This window comes from Carica papaya, chromosome 1, assembly GCF_054855325.1.
Source record: "Carica papaya isolate Zhongbai chromosome 1, ASM5485532v1, whole genome shotgun sequence".
Classification (NCBI taxonomy): Eukaryota; Viridiplantae; Streptophyta; class Magnoliopsida; order Brassicales; family Caricaceae; genus Carica; species Carica papaya.
In genome coordinates this window covers 4184207-4206504 of record NC_142309.1, presented here as the reverse complement: position 1 = coordinate 4206504, position 22298 = coordinate 4184207, and the positions used below count along the sequence as shown (strand labels likewise).

Below are 22298 nucleotides of genomic sequence, written 5' to 3'. Positions count from 1 at the left end.
AATTATTAATAACATTTAATTCGGATTATCAACGTTCTTAGTGTAAATAAAAATGAATTTATTAATTACATAAAAGTTATAAAACACAAAAAAAAAATAAGTATAATAAAATTTACATTTTTAATTCTCTTGGAGATATTGAATATATTTTAGAAAACTTGGATAAATATGTTAAAAACTCTGGCTTACAATATCACCGCCCAAAATAAAAATATACACCGTGCAATCCAACTTTTCTTAGCAAAATATTTATATACCATGTTCACTACGAGAGGGCCATTTACAGTTTTACCCTTGTCCTTCTCCTTTTATTACAGAAACTACCTATTCAAGTATTGATGTCTTAAGCAAAGAACACTCGGAGCCTGTGTAACTTCACATTGAGGAGGATTTAGCCAGACATAAAATCCTCAGAATACCTCATAATCCAGACTCCATTGACCTCCACGGCCCCGAACCCACGGACAGGGTAAGAAACCTCGAGGTCCCGCATTTGAAATGTCTTAGTTTAATTTATGATCTTGAAGAAAAGTCTGAGTCTCAGTCCCGGGCTTTTCTTCCGCCTACCAAGTACTACATTTTACTTGAAAACTAAGCTTTCTCATTTACAGCTATAGCAGGACTCATCTTCTTCTTCCTCTCGCTAAAACTATGGCATGAAACCAAGCTTGGGAGGCAACACTGCACGGATTTCATAGGTTTGTCCTTCTCCATTAGAGGATCTCCATTGGCCGTCCTTTCGCTACTACAAAAAGAGTTAGTTCCTGAGACAGAAGGGGTGACATAAGCTGATTTTGGAGGTAGATCAACATCTTGGTCCTCTCTAATACTCTCTCGAAACAGCTCAACGAGCTTCTTTTTTGTCGGTGATGGCTCGGGAGTTGAACCAGGAGGCCTGCCATCAAAATGAGGCTTGTTGATCTTAGGGGTGGTTATGGAGGAGTTTTGATGGCCTGGAGTGGCATTATTGACTTTAGGAGTAGCTGCAGAGAAGCTTTGATTGATTGGAGTGCCATTGATTCGTGGGGTCCCAGCGGAGATGATTTGGTGAACCGGAGTGTTGCCACGAGAAGGGGTAAAATCTGGATAAGAAGTAACAAGCACCGCAAATATTGTGAGGCAACGCCATTGATAGAAAAGTTGAAACAAGCCATAAGCCATAAGTCTCATTAGTCTCATTTCTAGATGATTAATGTGCTTCAACATTCTTTGCCTGCTATAAACATATAATTGAGCTGGGCTAACAAGAATCGGAAAGTCATAGCAATCAATAATTAGTTTCGAGGTACTGACATTGGAGTTATATATATATATATAACTCCACCTTCACAGAGATTAACAAAAAAAAGAAAAACAATAGCAACCACAAAATGCAAGGAACATAAGTTTTGAACCCTCTTGGGCTATGCAATCAATCAATATTTTGACTCTAGAATCATGCTCTGTAAACTCAATACTCCAAACTCCCCAAAAGAGATTCAAGCTAAAGGGAGAAATAGGGATATTTCCTTTTCTTAAAGAAAATGAGAAATCATGTCTCGGTAAAAGTATCTTTGAATACAAGCATACTTACCACCATTGACGCTAAAAAAGTCATCTTCACAATCAGACTCCAGCCAAGCTTGGGAATCAAAAAAGGCTTCCTCTTTACTAGCTGCATAGACAGCAAAAAGTATTATAAATATTAGACATAGACAGCAAAAAGTATTATAAAGATTAGGCATTGAAATGACACAACGAAACATTCAAGCAAAAGATTATAAAGCAAAAGCCAAACAGGGAATAAAGCCTTCTATCTTCAAATAAAATATATTCTTACCATGAATAAATTAGATTTCACAAGGAAATACTTCTCTGTTACTTCAACTTCACATCTTATATGTTTTGTCTAACAAGTTCGATATTAAACTTACCCGGGTCAATCCACAAGCTATAACATGTTCTGTTGCCGTATAAATCGGCTGAAGGTTGAAATTGCAAAACAGTTGAGAAAAGATTGATTAGCAGAATCTAGTCCAACCAACAAACTATTCATAGGAATCATCTCACATGAGCACATAGAAATGCCAATCTTATCACAAAGAAAAGGGACAAAGTCCAGTTCATAGCATCATTAAATTGGAGCATATTCTTTATAAGTCCCCTCACAAAGAGAGAATCCAAATCAGCAATTGCAGACTTGAGAGCTGGCGAGGAGAAAACAACGGGTAATTGACTAAAATAGACATGGATGTTATCAACCCATTTCTTTGTTATTATTCCATCAGAATCCTGTAAGCGTACTTAAGCGAGACTAGTATTATGATGGACAATCTTTTAAGAAGTTCTCGTGTTGTACCCGTCTTATTATTTCAAAAAAAAAATTCATTTCTTTGATATTCTCTAAACAAGAAATTGTGACAGCAAGTCAGAAATACTAGATAATTTGCCTCTTAAACAGTACCACCAGCCTAGACGTTTTCAATCATCTTTTAAAACCCATAATTCTTTTCATTCCACCATTTCTGTAATATTCCATTATATATCCTTCTGAACATATCCAACTCATATCCTGATCTCAACTCGCTTAAGAGCAATTTTCACATCAACCTCAAAAAGTTGGTCAGCACACTCCTATTAACACGGAGTCCATTCCCATCTGTAAGATGGACATCAATGCAGGATAATATGGCAGAGTAAAAAGGGCATTTTTCCAACTTCTGGGACCACATTCATAAAACTATCAACAAAGTAATTATGAACAACGGGCAAAAGGTTGCTGAAGGCAATAAGTGATAAGTCTTCGTTCTGAAAGTTCCGAGCTCGGAAGAGGTTATAAAAAGTCCTCAATTAACTCCTATCAGACTCTGATGAACATAAATGCTACAAGATTTAAGAAATGCTTCTGATTAAAAACAATATTTTCCATCAAAAGCTTAAGATTTTTCCTCCACCATCTACTCCCAACAATCATTTACACTACATAAAATTTTCATGTTTTGAGAAAGTAAAAATTAGAGGCATTGAATTAGGATAAAAAATCACCAAATCTTCAGTAAATCAAAAAAGGGAAAAAGTACTCTCTATCCTGTTCACTATTTTGGACAGTAATTACACAAAAGCAGCTAATATAGATTGGATCTATTTGCATATAGACAAGTCTTCTTGAATCTAATAAAGCATGTATCCAAAAATTTAATAACAAAATTAATCTTGATGATAATCTTAAACTGAAGTCAAACTATTGCAGAAAAAACATATAAATGGAAAATTTATCAAGAAAAAAATCAACAAGAATTTACCGGAAATAATAAAATACAAGTCAAATCACTTTATCATCACACACCATTAACCCACATCATGAGTTATTACAAAAGTAAAAATAATAGACGCTAAAAATCCATAAAATCAATAAGAAGATATGAAAAAAAAAAGAAGAAAGAGTAACAGCTAGGAAAATTTTCAAAGAAAAAACAAAACGTATCAGGAGAAAGAAGGGGAAAAAAAGGCAAATCATATACGCAACCATATAAAAAATTAATTAACATTCAATAAAAAATAAAGCTGACAAACCCCCATATCGTCAGATCGCACATCAGTTCTAAAGACAAATCTTGAATCAAAAGACAGATTAAACAACTTTATATATACATATAAATATTGAAACAGTAAAAGCAAAACGGACCCATCTGATAAACTTTTACCGGACACGAAAAACTGATGACTATAAACGAAAAGCTATGAGGCAATACCGAAGTCACGAAGCGACGTCGTAGAGGGCGGCGGCGGCGTCGGCCACTGAGACTTAACCGGAGTTTCCCCATTAAGGAACTTAGAATTTTCCTTGACGGGCGATGCTGGGGTGACCAGCTTATCACTCTTGGACCCGAATGACATCCTGAGTTTCATTCCTGACTCGGGTGAGTTTCTATGAAGCGAGACACAAGAACCCATAATCAATCCCCCTCTCCCCTTCCCTCCCACCACCCAAAACCGACCAAGTTTTTTTTTTTCTCTCTCTCAAAACATCAACGGGGTGGCACGGAAAGAAAAATGGTGATCAGGGTTTTGGAAATAGAAGAAGAAAATTGGAAAGGAGAGAAGAAAAAATCAGAGAAGAGAGAGAGAGAGAGAGAGAGAGATTGACCTTGAAATGGAAGTTATGGAGACAAAGCGCCTGTTACAGTGAGGGAGGAGACTGGAGAGGGCAGTTTCTTTATCAGCGTTAATTTTTATTATTTTGGATTTAATGGGGAAGGTGGCGGGTCCCACTTGGCAAATTTTAGTGAATGGTGGGACCCATTGCATTTCTGAACTGCTGCAATTTTGACAGACTGAAGGGGGTAAAAGTGTGCATAATAATATATGAGAGTGCCAGGGTGGCAAAAAAAATTATTTTAATCTTTATTTTCCGAATTAATTTTTCAAATTATTCATTAAATTATTATTACGTCATATTAAATTATTCTTTCTTTTCTTACCGTGTGGCGTGCGTGTTCTAATATGTACATGGCGTCATGCATGGTGCATTATTTAAATAAAATTTACATTCATTAATTAATATTATGTTGTTTTTTTTAATTAATTATGTGATTCATATTTTTTAATTTCTAAAAAATTATCAGAAAATTATTTTACTTATTGGGAAAATTTGACTTTTTATAGGGTAAAAAAAAAAAAAAATGTATGGAATTCACGTGGGCTTTAAGGAGAAGATTGAGCTACAACTATTTGTGAGTAGAAGATAAGTGATGAGTTGTGTGAACGTGAAGAACAAAAGAAAAAAGTTGGCCAAAATTTTTACACTGTGACACCTAATCATTTGACTTTTCTCTAACTTTTTCCCCTCAGTATTATTTATACAATAATATATATTAAATGAATTCTAATATATAATTATAAATTATTGAAAATAAGCATAACTTGTTATTTTATATATATATATATATATATATATTATAAGTTACAGATGATCAATTCATAATATATAAATAAGTTAGGTCTCATTTTATTAAATAATTATGATTCTAACAAAAAAAACATTATAGGTCGATAAAATATTATTAGTTAAAATTATTACAACGAGTTAATATCTTATCTAATATTTTATAAATTATATATAATTTTTTTATAATAATTAAAAACAATGCATAAGATTTGGTACAATGTAAAGATATATAATTTAAAATAATAATAAACAAATTAAAATTTATTTTAACAAATTATTATAATATATCATCAATGATAAATTGTAGTAACTGACAAAAAAAAGAGTGGAAAAAACGATGTCATTTTGAAGGGGGAAAAACGACGTCGTTTTGAAGGGGGGAGGGAAACGATGTCATTTTGAAGAGGGAGAAACGACGTCGTTTCGATGAGGCAGTTGAGGTATAGATAAGAGACGGAAAAACGACGTCGTTTTGAGGAGGCAAGTGAGATATAAATAGGAAACGGGAAAGAAAAGAAAGAGGAAGAAAAAAAAAAGAAAGAAAAGAGAAAACAAAGAAGGGAGAGAGCGGGAAGGAGAAAAGAAGAGAGAAAATAAGGTCGAGAAAAAGAGAGAGGGGAGTCGGAGCGGAGAGGAACAAGAAGGGAGAGAGAAGAAGAAAGATGAAGGCGACAGTGCGATTAGCGGGAGGAAGGAAAATGGAAACGAGAGGTACGGTAATTTTAAGTTTTCTATTTGTGGATGTGGATTTTAGATTTTGTTGCAGGTGGAGAAGCTGTGGAAACGTGAGTGGAGGCGTAGGGAGGAGGTTAGACTGCAGAAGGAGAGAGAGGAAAAAAATGTGGCATAGAAGGGAGGTCTGGGAGGGGGAGAAGTTGTGCGTGAGTGTGAGGGTGAGTGGAGAAGGTTAGGCACGGGAAGAGGAAAAAAAGGAGTGCAGTGTGTGGGAGTGAGGTCTGTGAGGGAGAGGTGAGGTCGTGAGTGAGAGAGGTGTGTGTGAGTGCGGTTTGTGAGGGAGAGGAGCTGTTGTGTGTGAGTGGGGTGTATGAAGGAGGCTTGGCCACGGGAGAAGGGAAAGGAAGATGTGTAGGGCGTGTGTGAGGTGATTTCGGGATGTGAGGGTGGAGTATCTAGAATAGGCCGTGGAGGGGGAGAGAATGAGAGATTTGGGAAGGGAGGTAAATATGTGTAAGGGAGAAAGTAGGGCGTGTGGACGTAGAAAATTTGAGAGGAGAAAAGAGAGGCCGTAGACTGTGGAAATGAATTGTTGGTATGGAGGTGTGGGGATGTCTCTGTGTAGGACGAGAGGATGTGTGGGGTAGCTGTGTGGTGTGAGAGTATGGGTAGTGTATAGGTTGGTATAGCTGCTGTAAATTTGGTAGTTGGCAAGGGAACGTTGCAAGTGTGGGTATGTTGAGTGTTAGTGCGTGCTTTATGGGGAGATGGATGTAGTTTAGGTACACAAGTTAAAAGTATAAGAAAACTTCAATATAAGGTGGGGGAGTAAGGACATGATGAGGTTGTGTTGGGTCGGTAGCATCGGGGGACGCCGATATTAGTTGTCGCTACTTAAGAAAAGTAAGTTAATCGTCGATGGTGGTGATGGTCGAGAGACTCCGACGAGAATGGATTTGGTTGCCGATATTGGTGACAGTAAATGATGGTATTTCTATGTGTGTAAGTGGCCTATTAAGGGTCGAAAGGTAGGCGGTTTATTGATAGTCGCCGATATTGATGACGGATGTGAATATTTGTACGCTTGGGGTGAGGTTGGGGGGTGGTTACACATGGTATGTATGGTATTTAGGATACCGGAGTACTTTTTAGTCCTGCGTAGTCCCATAGTGATGTGGGTGATGGGGTACATATAGAAATACTTGATTTCATATTCGATGCATATCATAATTGTAACTTAATTTTTACTGTACTGAGTTATATGAACTCACCATCTGTTGTTCACAAACGATGTAGGAATAGAGTCGGGATCGGAGTTGCTGGTTTCCGAACTTAGCGTATAGAGCAACAGAATAAGAATCTTTATGGACATATTAAATGTATAAAAGTTGGTAGTAGAGTTGATAGTATGCTTGTTGATAGTGTATATGGTTGTATTTCACGTGATGTTATATGTGTGATTGCCGATCTATCTTAACTCTGAACAATAGTTTGTGATGATGTTTCTATGTGCATGTCTAATCTGAAACGAAATTTTTATATTTGATCATGGATCTGTTATAAACTACGCCATTATAAATAAATAAAAAAAATGGGGCATTACATAAACATTAGTGATTAAATTTTTTTGGTTCATAATTATGCAATTTTTTTACTTTAAAAATAATAATATTTTAATTTTTTATTAAAAATAAGAAAGAATGATATAATTTTATAAGATATTTATATTTATATTGAGTAATTTGTTTGAAAAGGTAAATTTATAATTTTTTATCTATTTTATTTTTTTTTATTTTAAGTCCAAAATCTAATATATATATAATAAATAAATAAATAAATAAAGGTTGAGATTTGTAAAGTTTGCTTCTTGGATATTGCAAAGTATCTTTCTCCAATTATATGTTTAATCATTTCATCCTACTTTGGTCCCCAATACAAATTTAACATCTATTCCTCAAAAAACAACGCCTTACATTATTTTATTATAACATTTAATACCACATACTAATTTTGCATTTACTCAACTTTAAAAAACCTACACAATTAATATTTTTTTATTCTTAGTAATTTTAAATTTCATAATTTTGATTTCATAGTAACTAAAGAAAGAGAGAAAATTTATACAATAAACCCATTTGATTTGACCATGTGCTATTCCACCAAGTTATCTCCTATATATATATATATATAGATACACATATACATATACATTCACAATCATAATTTCAGTGCAATGATACTGATTCATGTATTTGTATTTGAAATTTCTATCTATAGTTGGCTATAATTATAAATTTTAAAAGTTAAACTTGTTTGTCCGATAAATATAATAGAATTTAAAATTTAAAATTATATTTTATCTTATATTTAGTTTGAATTTATTATATTCTAATTCTAAATGTTATTTGTTAGAGTAATACTATTATTTACGTATTTAATAAATAATATAAAAAAATTTCGTGTGTTTAATTATATAAATATAAATTTTGTATTATATTTTTATTCGTATTTCGTAAAATTTGTAATATTTTAATCTCACATCAAATATATACATATATATAATTATTGATTTCTAAATAAACGTTTAAAATACATTTAACCGTAAAATTTTAAATTCGCGATAATCACATTTAAATATGTATATATATTATTAATTTACATGCCACATGTAAATATGTATCCATCACGAGTATTCGTAATTCAAGCTTCTCCATCACATCTCTAACAATCTTCCATAGCAATATATAAAAACTATAGGTTAAAAATATAGTTTATTTCGTTAGTACCTTTAATTTCCATATTATTTTATATTTACCCATCAATACATTAGGCAGTATATACAAATTGCTAAAATAATGCAAGCTCACTTTCATTGGAATAATTTCCATAGATATATATATATATATAAAAGATATTTTGTCCAAGTGGTTATAATATTCCAATAACTATAGTCCCTTATGGCCCAATAAAACCATATGGATATTTTTATACATATATACATACATAATATTCTAAGTGGTAGTCTTTCAACTACAGTAATTTATGGCCAAAATAAACCATATGGATATACATATATATATATATACATACAAATATATAGTCATAACAAAAATGAAAGCTGATTGAATTATGCCCCACTAATCTCACAAAATTAACATAAAAGACAAAATGCTAAAAGTTGTGGCTGAAATTAACGTCATGATCGTTGTGTATTATTAAAGTTTAGATTATATAATAAAAGCCAACAGTTTGCATAGCTTGTTTCTTTCCCTCCCTTGAAATATCTATTTTAGTAATTGATTTTTTTTAAAAAATATATTTTTATTAATTAGATAATAATTATAAAATAATAATAATATTGATAAAAACAACATAATTTCATAATAAAAATACATAAAATATATAATTTATTATTCGATTTCAGACTTTCGTTAAAAAAAGGTACAAATTGAACACTAATAATAACGTAACTACTAGTAAAAGAACCTTATAATAAGAATATACGGGGAAGCAAAACTCACAACTCAATCTTATCTTATCTTGAAGAATAAATCAATATATCAATGTATGCATGTAAAAAGAAGATTGAAAAATTTCACATCAAATTGTAAATTCAAATTCTAAAATGTAAAATAAAATAAAATTAATAATATCAATGAATAATTATTTATTTAAAATTTTAAAAATACAATTAAGTTTTAATTGAGTATGTAGAGACCCATAATTTAATAAATATAAAATTATTGAATCAACAAATAATAGCGAAAATAATTGAGAGTTTAGAGTTTACATTCATTACACAATAAATCAGAGTGTCTAATAGGGTTATGGAAATATCTATTTTAAGAAGTTTCAATAATGAAATAAAAAAATAAAAGAAAATACAACTAAATATCCTATAGAGTTGACCTCAGTTGGGCAACTCTGATGGGATGCAGGAGACAGCTCTTATTCCCAATTTTCTTCCTGTTCAGGATCTGAATATTGGTTTTCCTGATCTGAAATGGTTAAATAAGGGAGTAAGCTACACTAACTCAGTAAGAATATCACACTTAGCACCGATACGGAAAACTAAATGTTGGTAAAAATCATCAAACAACCAATGGAGCTATTATCTCTTTTTAAATAAATAAGCTTAACTTCAAAAAAATCATTATTTCATATTTACCCTTATAAGTTTTCAAAACCGACTTATAAAGACAATAACCTAAATAATATTTTATTATACATTTAAATGAACAATAACAATAAACTTACCTTATTACTAGCTTACCAGTACATATGGGGGTTCATAGAGATACCCCCTATGTGTGAACCCAATACCCAATTTATCAATTAGCCAGCCGTCTCCATACCCCATCCGGTAAAGGGTATCAGACATACCACTACCTCGATACATCGTCCGGTATGAGGGTGATCTATACCTCTCAATTTCTCCCCGTATAAGATTTCTCAGCCTCGTTCGATTGAGGTAATATTCACGGTAGGGTTTTTTTAATACATCGGGTCCGTACACCATTTTTCAAGGTATCCGGTAAGCCCTTTTTTTTACATGCATGTGCACATCATTCATCAGCCACCAATTACAAACTATAATCTCATTCCATGATTACAGGAGAAATAGAATGATGATTTAATAGACTCAATAGTTCAATATTGAATATTTAAAGAAAGCATAATCAAAATATTTATTTCAAAACCAATCAACTGATCGGGATAAACAGTTAAGTAAATTAATAAACGAGAAGGCAAATAAACATATGAATTAAAGTGCATATAGTAAACAACCAATAACAGTATAGCGATAGTTGAACAATATTGATAAATAGGCAATTTTGTATTAATCAGTTACCGGCTCCACTGGTGACCTCTAATTAATTTTAGAGTTTTATAATTTTTACAAAATACACCGATATTAGTTATTAAACTTTAATTTACCGTAACAGGGAAAAAGGATGAGGGATTCTTACTCCAGATCAATGTTAGAAATACCACTCTTTTCACTGCACCTCCTGACGGTTCTCGGATTTTCTGTGTTTTTCATACATAAATCAAAACACGCGTCACGTATCGCAAAATATCCCAAAAAGCTCAAAACAAGTATTTTTAAATTTTCTAGTCGGTTTAGGGTTTCGGCATGATGACGACACCGTGCTCCAGCGTCGGCTTCGCTACCCACAACAGTGTTCCCTCTCAGTTTGGTTGTTTTCGGTCAATTTTGGTTGATTTGTATGAAAACCTGCAAAAAATGGGGTTAGGGAGCCTCTGTCGGTCAAAAAAGGGAAATACTGAGACCCTACTGGCGGGGGGTCATCCGGTGGGTGGCTCCGCCGTTCCTCTCTTCCGGTCAAAGTTTCTCTTCGATAAACCTCCATCAGAAAGAGATAAGGAACATATTGGACAAAGAATAAAAAGAAACAGGAAATGGGAAGGGGCTCATCGGAGGGGTTTTCGGGTTGTGGTTGCGGCAGCTCGGCCGAGCTCCACTCGCATTTTTCAGCTCACCCATTGCCCCTTTGGCTCCAATACATGTGTGGGAAGGTTCGGAATTCAATTCCGAGTGAAAGAGGAAAATTTTTACCTCTTCAGCATCGGTGATGACTCCGGTGCAGTGATGATGGTGTCCCTCTGGCAGCTGAGCCTTTCTCTGGTAGCCCTTCTTCTTTTTCTCTGGTCAGAAGTGTCGATTAGGGTTTTGAGAACTGACCGAGAGGTTTAAATACCTTTTTTTCTCTTAATCCTAACCGTCAATTCGCATTGATATGAAGTAAGGGGAGTTGTTTGATTCAGGACCCATTTAGGCAGATCCATTTACAAATTTAGGTCGTCTATTGTGATCATTCGGAGTAAATCTCGCCCATTCGTCGCCCCACCATTGGATCTTCGCACAGCTGATCAGAGTAGTCTATTTGAATTTTAGTAGGATTGGGATCTCACTGTTCGTGCGAGTAGGAACAGATATGGGCCGTTAGATCGCCTAGGCACGCAGATCGCTCGCGTGGCTCCTGCGTATAACTGGTGCAAGCATGTTCGCCACACAACGCGTTCTAACTCGTTGTTGTTGCTGACGTGGTCATTTTATGTTGCTTGTATTTATCCTTTTTGTAATTCGACCCATTATTTTAAATTTCTCTTTCAAATACACTCCCCCTTATTCACAATTTCACCATGTTTTTTTAAAATTAATTTCAATTTTATCCCAAATCCATATTTTTCTAAAAGTAAACAAAATATTAAAAATTAATTATCCCATGTCAAATTTTTGGGTCCGGATATTACAACTCTCCCCATCTTAAGAAAAAAATTTGGTCTCTCACTAGTAAAATAGTTGGGGGGTAATGGACCCAAAAGTATGATTCTAGCTCTCAAGTGGCCTCGTCCTTCGAGTGATTCCGCTATAAGACATTGACGAAGAAAATTTCTCTGTTGCGAAGCACTTTGCTCTTTCGGTCCAAAATACCTACCGGTACCTCCTCATAAAATAGGTCCTCATGGAGTGGAAGTGGGTCATGAGACAAGATATGTGATGGATCTGGGTTGTACTTGTATAGTATAGACATATTGAATACATTATGGATTCTAAATAGCTCTAGAGGTAGTGCTAGTCTTTAGGCAGATGTACTAATCCTGTCCAATATCTTAAATGGTCCAATGAACTGGAGGTTTAACTTTCTTCTCTTTCTAAACCTGCTGATATCCTTAAAGGGGCTGACCTTAAGGAACACTCGATCACCCTTTTCAAATTCCATATCTCTCATTCGGTTGTCCGTATAACTCTTATGCGTACTTTGGATTGTCTGAATGTTCTTCTTGATTTTGACTATCTTCGTTATGGTCTCATCTATAAGATCTAAGTGAAATAATTTTCTATCACCCACCTCTTCCCAACATATCGACGATCTACAGAGTCGATTATACATTGCCTCATACGAGGCCATGCCAATACTTGCTTGATAACTGTTATTTTAGGCGAATTCTATTAGAGATAAGTGATCATCCAAATGTCATCCGAAGTCTAAAACACAAGCCCTAAGCATATCCTCTAGTGTGCAAATGGTTCGTTCTAATTGTCCATCTATTTGAGGGTAGAATGTTATGGTAAGGGATAGTTTCGTTCCTAATGATTTGTGAATACTTGACAAAAATTGAGATGTGAACTTGGAATCCCTGTCACCGAAACTCCATGTAGTTTAACTATCTCTCGAATATAGATTATTGTTAGCTTGTCTAAAGGGTCAGTCATTCTGATAGCCAAGAAATGAGAGGACTTGATGAGTCAATCAACAATTGTAACGGCCCTGGAAATTCAAAAGGAAATACATATAATAATCTGAGTGCAGAAGCGAAATAAAAGATTAAACTTAACATCTTTTATACAATAACTTAAAAGTACTAAATAATATCACGGAATAAGTTCTCTAAAAGAAATACGAGAAATAAGAAAAATAAAGAAAATTATAAAACATCTAGCATCTACTCGCCGTCTTATTGTGGATCAGGCTCGGGAACCAGGTCCTCCTGATCTGAAATGGTTAAATAAGAAATGAGCTACACTAGCGCAGTAAGGACATCACATTATATCACCGTCACAGAAGTAAAGGTTGGTAGAAAACTAAAAACAACAAATGGAGTACAAATTTTAAACCAATACATTTATTTAAAATAAAACCACTTACCATTTTTCTTATCATTTGAGAACCTGTGAAAACAACCTATAAAGACAATAACATCATATAAATCACAATTTCATGTCAAATCAATAACATAAAATATATCATAAATTAATATTTATTAACAATAACTGATTATCACCGTTTCTCATTTTCACCAGCCTACTAATATCCATGGGGATCCATAGAGGTATCCCCGCTACACGTGAACCATTCTCCTTAACAGTCTTAATTCCAGAGCCGTCCCCATACCCCGTCCGGTATGAGCGCCAAGATATTAAACCTCAATACCCCGTCCGGTATGAGGGTGAAGCGGGCCGTCTCCATACTCCGTCTGGTATGAGTGCCAAATGACCAAGTCTCCATACCCCGTCCGGTATGAGACGACGTTCACGGTAGGGTTCCCTATGAACCCGGTCCGTCCACCATCTCCCATGATATCTAGTGAGGCTATCACCTTATCTGTTATCACTTAGTCTCCGTTACCAAGTTGAACATAATTACATAAACAATAAACATGCACCTGGTAATACAATCATATCGTAAATTCCCAAATCACACAGTGGTCAAGTAAGACAGTAATATACATGCATTTAAAACCATAGAATATATAGACCAGATACCATAATGCATTTAAACTGTAAAATAAATCAAACAAGAATCGACAGAGAATAATGTTCGATTTCGGGCTCCATTAGTAACCTTAATTAATTATGTATATATATTAATTTGCACAAAATACAATATTACCATTTATTCGAACTTTAATTCCATGATAGGAAATAGAGTGAGGGGTCTTTACTTGATTCGATGTAGAAAACTATATTGTTACTGCACATACGAGTGGTCCCTGGGTTTCTTGAATTTTTCTCCGGGAACTGAAACACACTTACGGTACCTACACATGTCCCAAATAACACAAAAATCAGACCCAGGACCTACTCGACCAATTTCGAAATTCCAGCACGACGGCTTTGCCGTGCTCCGGCGACGGCGCCACCGTCTGCGGCGGCGATCCGCCTCGAATTTGCTATTTTCGACCGTTTTCGGCCGAATTCAACCAAATTGCATCGGTTCCTGTGAGAAAAAACACTTATGGCCCTCAGTGGGCCCAAAAAACGTGGAAAATTAAAACTCACCGGTGGTGGGGCTCTCCGGTGCGGCGGCTCCTCCGGCCCATGTTGTGGTTGGGTGTTTTGCTCTAATCAACATGTAGAGAAGGAAACAACGATCACAACGGTGAAAAAATCACATCGAACGAGAATTGGGAAGGGCTTCATCGGAGGCAAAAATAAAAACACCCCACGGCGGCTCTACTGAGCTTCGGTGACATTTTTCGGCAAATTGGCTGGTGCTTTCGCTCCAATTTGGCCATGGGTGGGTTTGAAATCAAATTTTGAGCAAATGGTAGAATTTTTACCTTATTTGGCGGGCCAAAAATTGCTCCAGTACGGCAGGGGGTGGCGACGGTCGGCTCCCCGGCGGCTGGGTTGTCTTCTCCAGCGAGGGGCTTTGGTGGCTAGGGTTAGGGTTTGGGTGCGGATAGGGTTATTTATACCCATCCGCTTTTGATCTGGGTCGTCCATCGCTTTTAATCTGGACCATCTGATCGCGATTAAATAAGGAGTGAATCTAGACCGTTCATCGCGATTCAATCTGGGCTGTCCGTGCGCGATTCAATCTAGACCGTCCGTGCACGTTGCAATCTGGGTCGTACATGCGTGTTTTTGATATGGGTCGTTCGTACACGCAGGAACGGATCTCAGTTGTTCAATCGCGCGCACGCGGATTGCCCACGTGGCTCCTTCCCGTGTGGCCTTTTGCGTCAGGGTCTCTGCCACCTGGCGCGTCCTGGTTGATCGGGGCTGCTGACCGGACAGCTGACGTGGCATAACTTTTTTAAATTGCATTTTGACCATCGGTTTCTGATTTTTTTAAAAAAAATACCCTCAGAACCCAAATTTTCACCCATTTTTCACAAAATTGTTCTCAATTAAATCCCTAACTAATTTTTTTACCCCTTATTATTATTATTATTATTATTATTATTTTCATTAAAATAAATTCAATTCAATTCAATTCAATTAATACATATTTATATTTATATAGAATTAATAAAAATAAAATAAAATAAAAATAATAAAAATTGTTGGGTATTACATCAATTATCTAGATTGTATCATGCCCCGAGTGTGCTTTAGACAACCCTGTTAGAAAATCTATAGTGATATGTTCTCATTTTCATTCTGAAATTTGTAATAACTGAAGTAGCCTGCCTAGACGTTGATGCTCTGTCTTAACCTGCTGACAGACTAGGTATTTGGAGATAAAATCAATAATTTTCTTTTTTATCCTGCTCTACCAAATCAAAGTCGAATGCTTTGGTACATCTTCATGCTTTCGGGATGCATAGTGAACTTTAACCTTGGGTCTCTGTCATGATATCCTTTTTTAGTCTACTGTCATTTAGAATGCACACTCTATCTTGAAACTTGAGCAATCCATCGACTTAGACTCAAAATTCTAGATTTACATCATGTTCTGTACAATTTCTGAGAGTTGTTATAGTGGAATCAGTCAGTTGAGCTTCCTTTATTCTCTGAATCAGTTCAAGTTGAATAGTTAGATAGGCCAGACATGTACCCATTTTAAATCTTGAAGCTATATTTGTTATGCAACCTCTATTACCCCGAACTTATAAACCATTATGTGAGCCAACATATCTACACTTTTCTTACTGAGCGCGTCAGCTACCATATTGTCTTTACTTGAGTAATACAATATCTTATAACTGTAGTCCTTGAGGAGCTCCATCTAACGCCTCTGAGGCGGTTGAGATCCTTCTGGATGAGTATATGTTTCAAGCTCTTGTGTTCTGTATAAATCTCAAAAGTCTCCTCATACAAGTAGTGGCATTGGGTCTTTAATATATAGATAATAGTGACAACTTCTAAGTCGTGGGTGGGGGTAATTATTCTAATAACTTTTTAACTGCCTAGACTCATAAGGTATGACATTTCCGTGCAGTATCAGTACACAGTCCAACCTTAGGTATGAAGCATCAATGTACACTGTATATCTACCTGTCCCACTCGATATAGCTAAAATCGGCGCGGTAATCAACCGCTTTTTGAGTTTTGTAAAGCTCATTTCACAGTTATTATTCAACTCAAACTTGACATTCTTTTTCGAAAGCCTGGTCAAGGGGTGGCTAGGTTTAAAAACCCTTATACAAATTTGCAGTAATAACCTGTCATTTTAAAAAAAACTATGAATTTTCTTAACTGAAGCTAATTTCTCCCAATCCATTACTGCCTCAACCTTCGTAGGATTCATTGACACCCTATCATTTGATATTATATACCTTAGAAGGTAGTCTACTCGAGCAAAAACCTATACTTGCTCAATTTTACATACAATTTCTTTTCTCTGAGAACATATAAAACTTGAGTCAAGTGTTGAACATGTTCCTCTCTACTCTTTGAATAGATTAGGGTATCATTAATAAACACTATGATGAGCTGATCCAAGAACTGCTTGAAATTCCTGTTCATCAAGTCTATAAAAATAGTTTGTGCATTGGTTAGCTCAAATGACATGACTAGGAACTCGTAATGTCCGTACTGAATTTTGAAGGCTGTTTTGAAAATGTACTCTACCATGATCTTTACCTGATGGTAATCCAAACGCACGTCAATCTTGGAAAAAATCTGAGCACCCTATAACTAATCGAAAATATTATCGATCCTGGGGAGGGGATACTTGTTTTTGATTGTGATCATGTTCAATCCTTGTAGTTAATAAACAACTTTAGGGACCCATCCCCTTTTCTTACAAACGTGACTCCAGTACCCCAAGGAGATATATTGTGTCGGATGAACTCACTATCCAGCAATTCTTTGATCTATTTCTTTAATTCTTCTATCTCGACACGACTCATACGGTAAGAGGCAACTGAATTGGGCTGAGTGTCAAACTGAATATCTATGGCAAATTTAACTTCCCTATCCATCAGCAGTCTGTGTAGTTCATTAGAGAATACATCTGAAAATTCTCATACCATAGAAATCTATTAAATGTAAATTATTTTCTTAGGTTTGCATAATGTAGAAATGAATAACTGAGTTAAAGTATCATATAAACATCGCAGTTACCATGAGAGAATAATATCTAAAGCTTTTATTAATTTGTGCATAACTTTTCGTTAAAAAGATTGAATACAAGTTTCTTATGAAAATAATCTACAGTAGTGTGATACGTTTCTAACTAATTCATCCTCAAAATTACATCAAAATTCTCATCGTCCAGTGCTATCAAGTATACACTCAATTTTTTATCTACTATTTATACGATACAAGCTTTGTATATGACATCTCTTAGTAGTGTCCCATTCCCAATAGTATTTACAAACAACACAGAATCAAGATTTTCATGTAACACATTCAATTTTTTTTGCAAAAACATGTAAAATAAAAGAATACAAAGCATTATTATCAATTAAAACATGTGCAAAGTGATTACATATCATGTACGTTTCCTGTATTATGTCCGAGTTGGCTTTCGCATCCTGCTGGGTGAGGGCGTAGGTTCTGCCATAAATTGGAGGTCTGGCTTGATTTTGATTTTATGGGCACTCTCTCGCGTAGTACTAGACACTTCTACATACGCGGCAAGTATTATTGAGATAATAACTGGATTGGTCCCATTGGTTCTTACCACAGTGCTGACAAGTCCTACCGCGTCCTATTATCAGAACCTGAGAAGGAGCTTATGTCGCTGGCCTAGTCTCTTATTCTGCTGAATCGATGCAGTAGATGTTGGCCTGCAGTGTGGACCCAGGAGTCTGGAATTGCTCACTGCTAGAGAAAATATGCGAAGGTTCATCTCTATTAGCTGTGCATTGGCCAGAATTGTTGAGTAGGTGCTGAACTCGAATACATACAGTTATTACCTGATCTTAGGACGGAGGCCCCACTTAAACTTCCTTGTCTTTCTGCATTTTTCCATCATACTCTCAGGAGAATATTGGTCCATCTCCATGAATTTTTGGGTATACTCAGACACTTTAATCTCATCCTGGACCAGGTGCGCAAACTTCTTATCCTTCAAATGTCAAAGATGCTCTAGGATGTACTCTACATTGAAGGCTACCAGTAATTGCTCCCAAGTGACTGGAATGGGCAGGGTGGGCTGCTTCAACTGCTACCAGCGACCTGCCTCACTCACAAGCATGTAGGTAGCAAATATGACCTTCTGTTCAATAACTACCCCAAGACTTACGAAGGTCTTCACTGTCTCTGCTAACTAGTACTTAGTCTCTTCGAAAGAGGATACCCCTGCAAAGGTAGATGGGTTAAGTCTCTTATACCCCTTAATGTAGTCTGGATCCATCATGGAAGAAATTGGGTCCTATTGAAAAAGGACTGGATTATGCTGGAGAGGAGCCGGGTGGCCCTATGACGGCACCTGGTTGTATGGTGGGGGTACTGGATTATACTGTGCCGGTGCTAGATGATACAGTGGAGGAGCAGAGTTGTATCAGGGTGGCATTGGATCTTCTCGTTGCAGGGATGGCTCATACTATGGCAGTGGTGGAGGATCAGGCAGCTCCCTCCTCTCTTTCCGGTCCTGCTGGGCAGAGATAAGTCTCTCCAACATCTCGAAAAGTAGATCGACATCCTCTCGAAGCGATCCATCTCGGGCTACTCTGTTCATATCTTTATACCTCCATTTCAGAAGAAATGGTTGAGTATTGGGTTTTATTTGAATGATTTCAAATTTTTGTGCAATGAATGGTTTCGAGGAATACAACTCTGATACTAACTGTAGATACCCAAAATTTAATGAATATAGAATTACTAAATCAATAAATAGTAGCGGAAATAATTGAGAATTTAGAATTTACATTCGTTACACAATAAATCGGGGTGCCCAATATGACTTTTAGAAAGTTTTAGTAATGAAATAAATAAATAAAAGAAAACAGAACTAAAGATCCAATAGAGTTAACTTCCACTAGGTAACTCTGATGGAATGCAGGAGACAACCTTCTTACTGTTCAGGATCTGGATCTTTGTCTTCCTGATTTAAAATAGTTAAATAAGAGGGATAAGCTACACTAGCCCAGTTAGAATATTACACTTAATACCGATACGAAAACTAAAGGTTGGTAAAAATCGTTAAACAACTAATGGAGCTATTATCTTTTTTTAAATAAATTCACTTAACTTAAAAAAAAAAAACTGTTATTTCAAACTTATCCTTATGAGTTTTCAAAACTAACATATGAAGACAATAACCTGAATAACATTTTATTACATATTTAAATGAACAACAATAATAAACTTACCTTCTTACCTGCTTACTAGTACATCTGGGGGTTCATAGGGATACCCCTTACGTGTGAACCCAATACTCAATTTATCGATTAACCAGTTGTTCCCATACCCCGTTCAGTAATGGGCGCCAAACATACTACCACTTTGATATCTTATCCAGTATGAGGGTGATCCATACCTCCCAATCCCTTCTAGTATGAGACTTTTCAGCTCCGTTCGACTGAGGTAATGTCCACGGTAGGATTTTTCCTATAGACCGGGTCCGTACACCCTTTCTCAAGGTATCTGATAAGCCTTTTTTTTTCATGCATGTTCACATCATTCATCAGCCACCAATTACAAACTATAATCTCATTCAATGATTACGGGAGAAATAAAACAATGATTTAATAGACTCTATAGTTTAATATTGAATATTTAGAGAAATCGTAAAAAAATATTTATTTCAAAACTAATCAACTGATAGGGATAAACAATTAAGTAAATTAATAAACGAGAAGGTAAATAAACATATGAATTAAAGTGCATGTAGTAAGCAACCAATAACAGTCTAGTAATAGTTGAACAGTATCGATAAAATAGGCAATTTGTACTGACCAGTTACTGGCTCCACTGGTGACCTTTAATTAATTTTAAGATCTTTTAATTTTTGCAAAACATGTAAAAATCCGAAACTTAAAAGAAAACAAGGTCATAAATTAAATGCATAAACATATAATAACGTTAGGGTTTACATTCCTTATACATATATTAGCATACCCAATAGGGCTACAGAAATGTCCCTTTCATAGCGGTTCATAAAAAAAACGTATAAATATGAAAATAGCAAATAAATGTTGTAAGGAGGTTAACCTCCACAAGCTCTTGATAGGATCTGGAGGGATACCTACTCATAGCCCTCTTACTGTTCAGAACTTGGATCTTGATCTGAAATGGTTAATAAGAGAGGAAGTGAGCTAGATTAACCCAATAAAAATATCACATTACTCACCAATACAGAAACTGAAGGTTGGTAAAAATCATTAAAAAAAATAAATAAAGCTCTTAATTTAAGTAAATTCATTTATCATAAGGAAAATCATTCATTGTATACTTACTGTTGCAAAATTTCTAAAATCAATCTAAAGATGCAATAACTCAAAAATATTATGATCTCATATTCATGTGAGTAAGAATAACAACTTTCTTTTTTATTTGCTTACTGGTATTCCTGGGGGTCTATAGGGATGTCCCACTGCGCGTGAACCTAATATCTAAACTTGTTAACTAACCGGCCATCCCCATACATGTCCAGTATGAGTGCTAAAAATACCATCCCTTGATACTCTGTCCGATATGAAGTTGAATCGGGTCGTTCCCATATCCCATCTGGTACGGGTGTCAAAAATATCATCAATCGATATCTCGTGCGATATGAGGTGATGTTCACAGTAGGATTCTCTATGTATCTGGTTCGTCCACCATCTCCTAGGATATCCAGTAGGACAACCTTTCATTAATTCACATAACCAAGCAATTTTCTATTTGTATATTAATTTCAAATTTCACAAATCAACCGTAAATCATGCAAGATAAACAATATATGCATCAAGAAAGCACAATTGAATCATTTAACTATTCTAATAAATTATCATGTATTTAAAGCAGTAAAATTAAATAATCAGTTAAACAAGACAAATAAATAACTAACCGGTTCCGGCTCCATTAGTGACCTGTAATTATTTTTAAAATTTTCTAAATTTTACAAAATACCATATTATTATTAAACTTCAATTCCGAAATAAGAAATAAGGTGAGAAATTATTACCTAAATTAGTATCCGAAACACCCAACTTCTTATTACACCTACTGGGGGGTCCCCAAATTTTCTGAATTTTTCTGCAGAGACTAAACATGTTTCACTTACTTCAAATATTCTAAAAATCCAAAATCAGTGTTAAAAATTCTTTTCAGCTAATTTTACAGTTCCAGCACGGCGGCACCACTGCCAGCAATGGCGATTTGCCTCAGCCTGGCTGTTTTTGACTAGTTTTGACCGGTCTCGGCTAGTTTTATACATATTCCTGTGAGAAAATACGTTAGGGGACCTCAGTTGGGCGAAAAAAATTAAAAAATAAAAACCTACCGGTGGTGGAGTTTTTCGGGTATGGCAGCTCTGTCGGCTCACCTTTGCGGCCAGAATTTTTTCTTCGGTCAACCTGTAGAAAATAGAACGATGAACACAACGATGAAAAAATCGCACGAAACAAGAAATGAAAACGGACTCATCGGAAGAGGTTGTGAGTTTTGCCCGTGGCAGCTCTGTCGGGCTTTACCCGTAATTTTTGACTCACTCGCCATTCATTTTTCTCCGATTTGGCCACATGGGTGCTCGAAATCGAATTCCGAGTGAGTATGAGAATTTTTACCCTTTTTTGGCAGTCAGATGTAGCTCTAATGCGGAAACGGTCAGCAGGCGCTTGGTTGCTAGGGTTCGAGTTCAATGTGATGTAAAATATTTATACCTATCTCTCGTTAATCTAGACAGTTCATCGCATTTGATCTCGACCATCCTATTGCACTTAAGGAGAAAATGGATCCAGACCGTCCATGCGCGCAGGATCGCTTCTGGGTCGTCCGATCATGGGACACGCAGATTGCCAGCGTGACCTTTTGCATGACATTGAGTCAGTGTGCCTTGCTATGTGG

General features: G+C 35.6%; 1 protein-coding gene and 1 long non-coding RNA gene across 2 annotated transcripts; one reads left to right on the top strand and one right to left on the bottom strand.

Moving 5' to 3' along the window:
- Positions 1–214: 214 nt before the first annotated feature.
- On the bottom strand, positions 215–4166 carry LOC110825359 (uncharacterized protein At3g27210-like). Its single transcript, XM_088215287.1, has 3 exons — positions 3732–4166; positions 1574–1654; positions 215–1082 (listed from the first exon to the last, which is right to left on the bottom strand). The coding sequence occupies exons 1-3, from the start codon at positions 3931–3933 to the stop codon at positions 592–594; spliced, it is 774 nt and encodes a 257-aa protein (XP_088071413.1). The 5' UTR covers positions 3934–4166; the 3' UTR covers positions 215–591.
- A 1109-nt stretch (positions 4167–5275) lies between these two features.
- On the top strand, positions 5276–7224 carry LOC148269096 (uncharacterized). The gene is made up of 2 exons (XR_015817636.1): positions 5276–5638; positions 6899–7224. It is a non-coding gene; the product is annotated as an uncharacterized LOC148269096 (long non-coding RNA).
- Positions 7225–22298: the final 15074 nt, after the last annotated feature.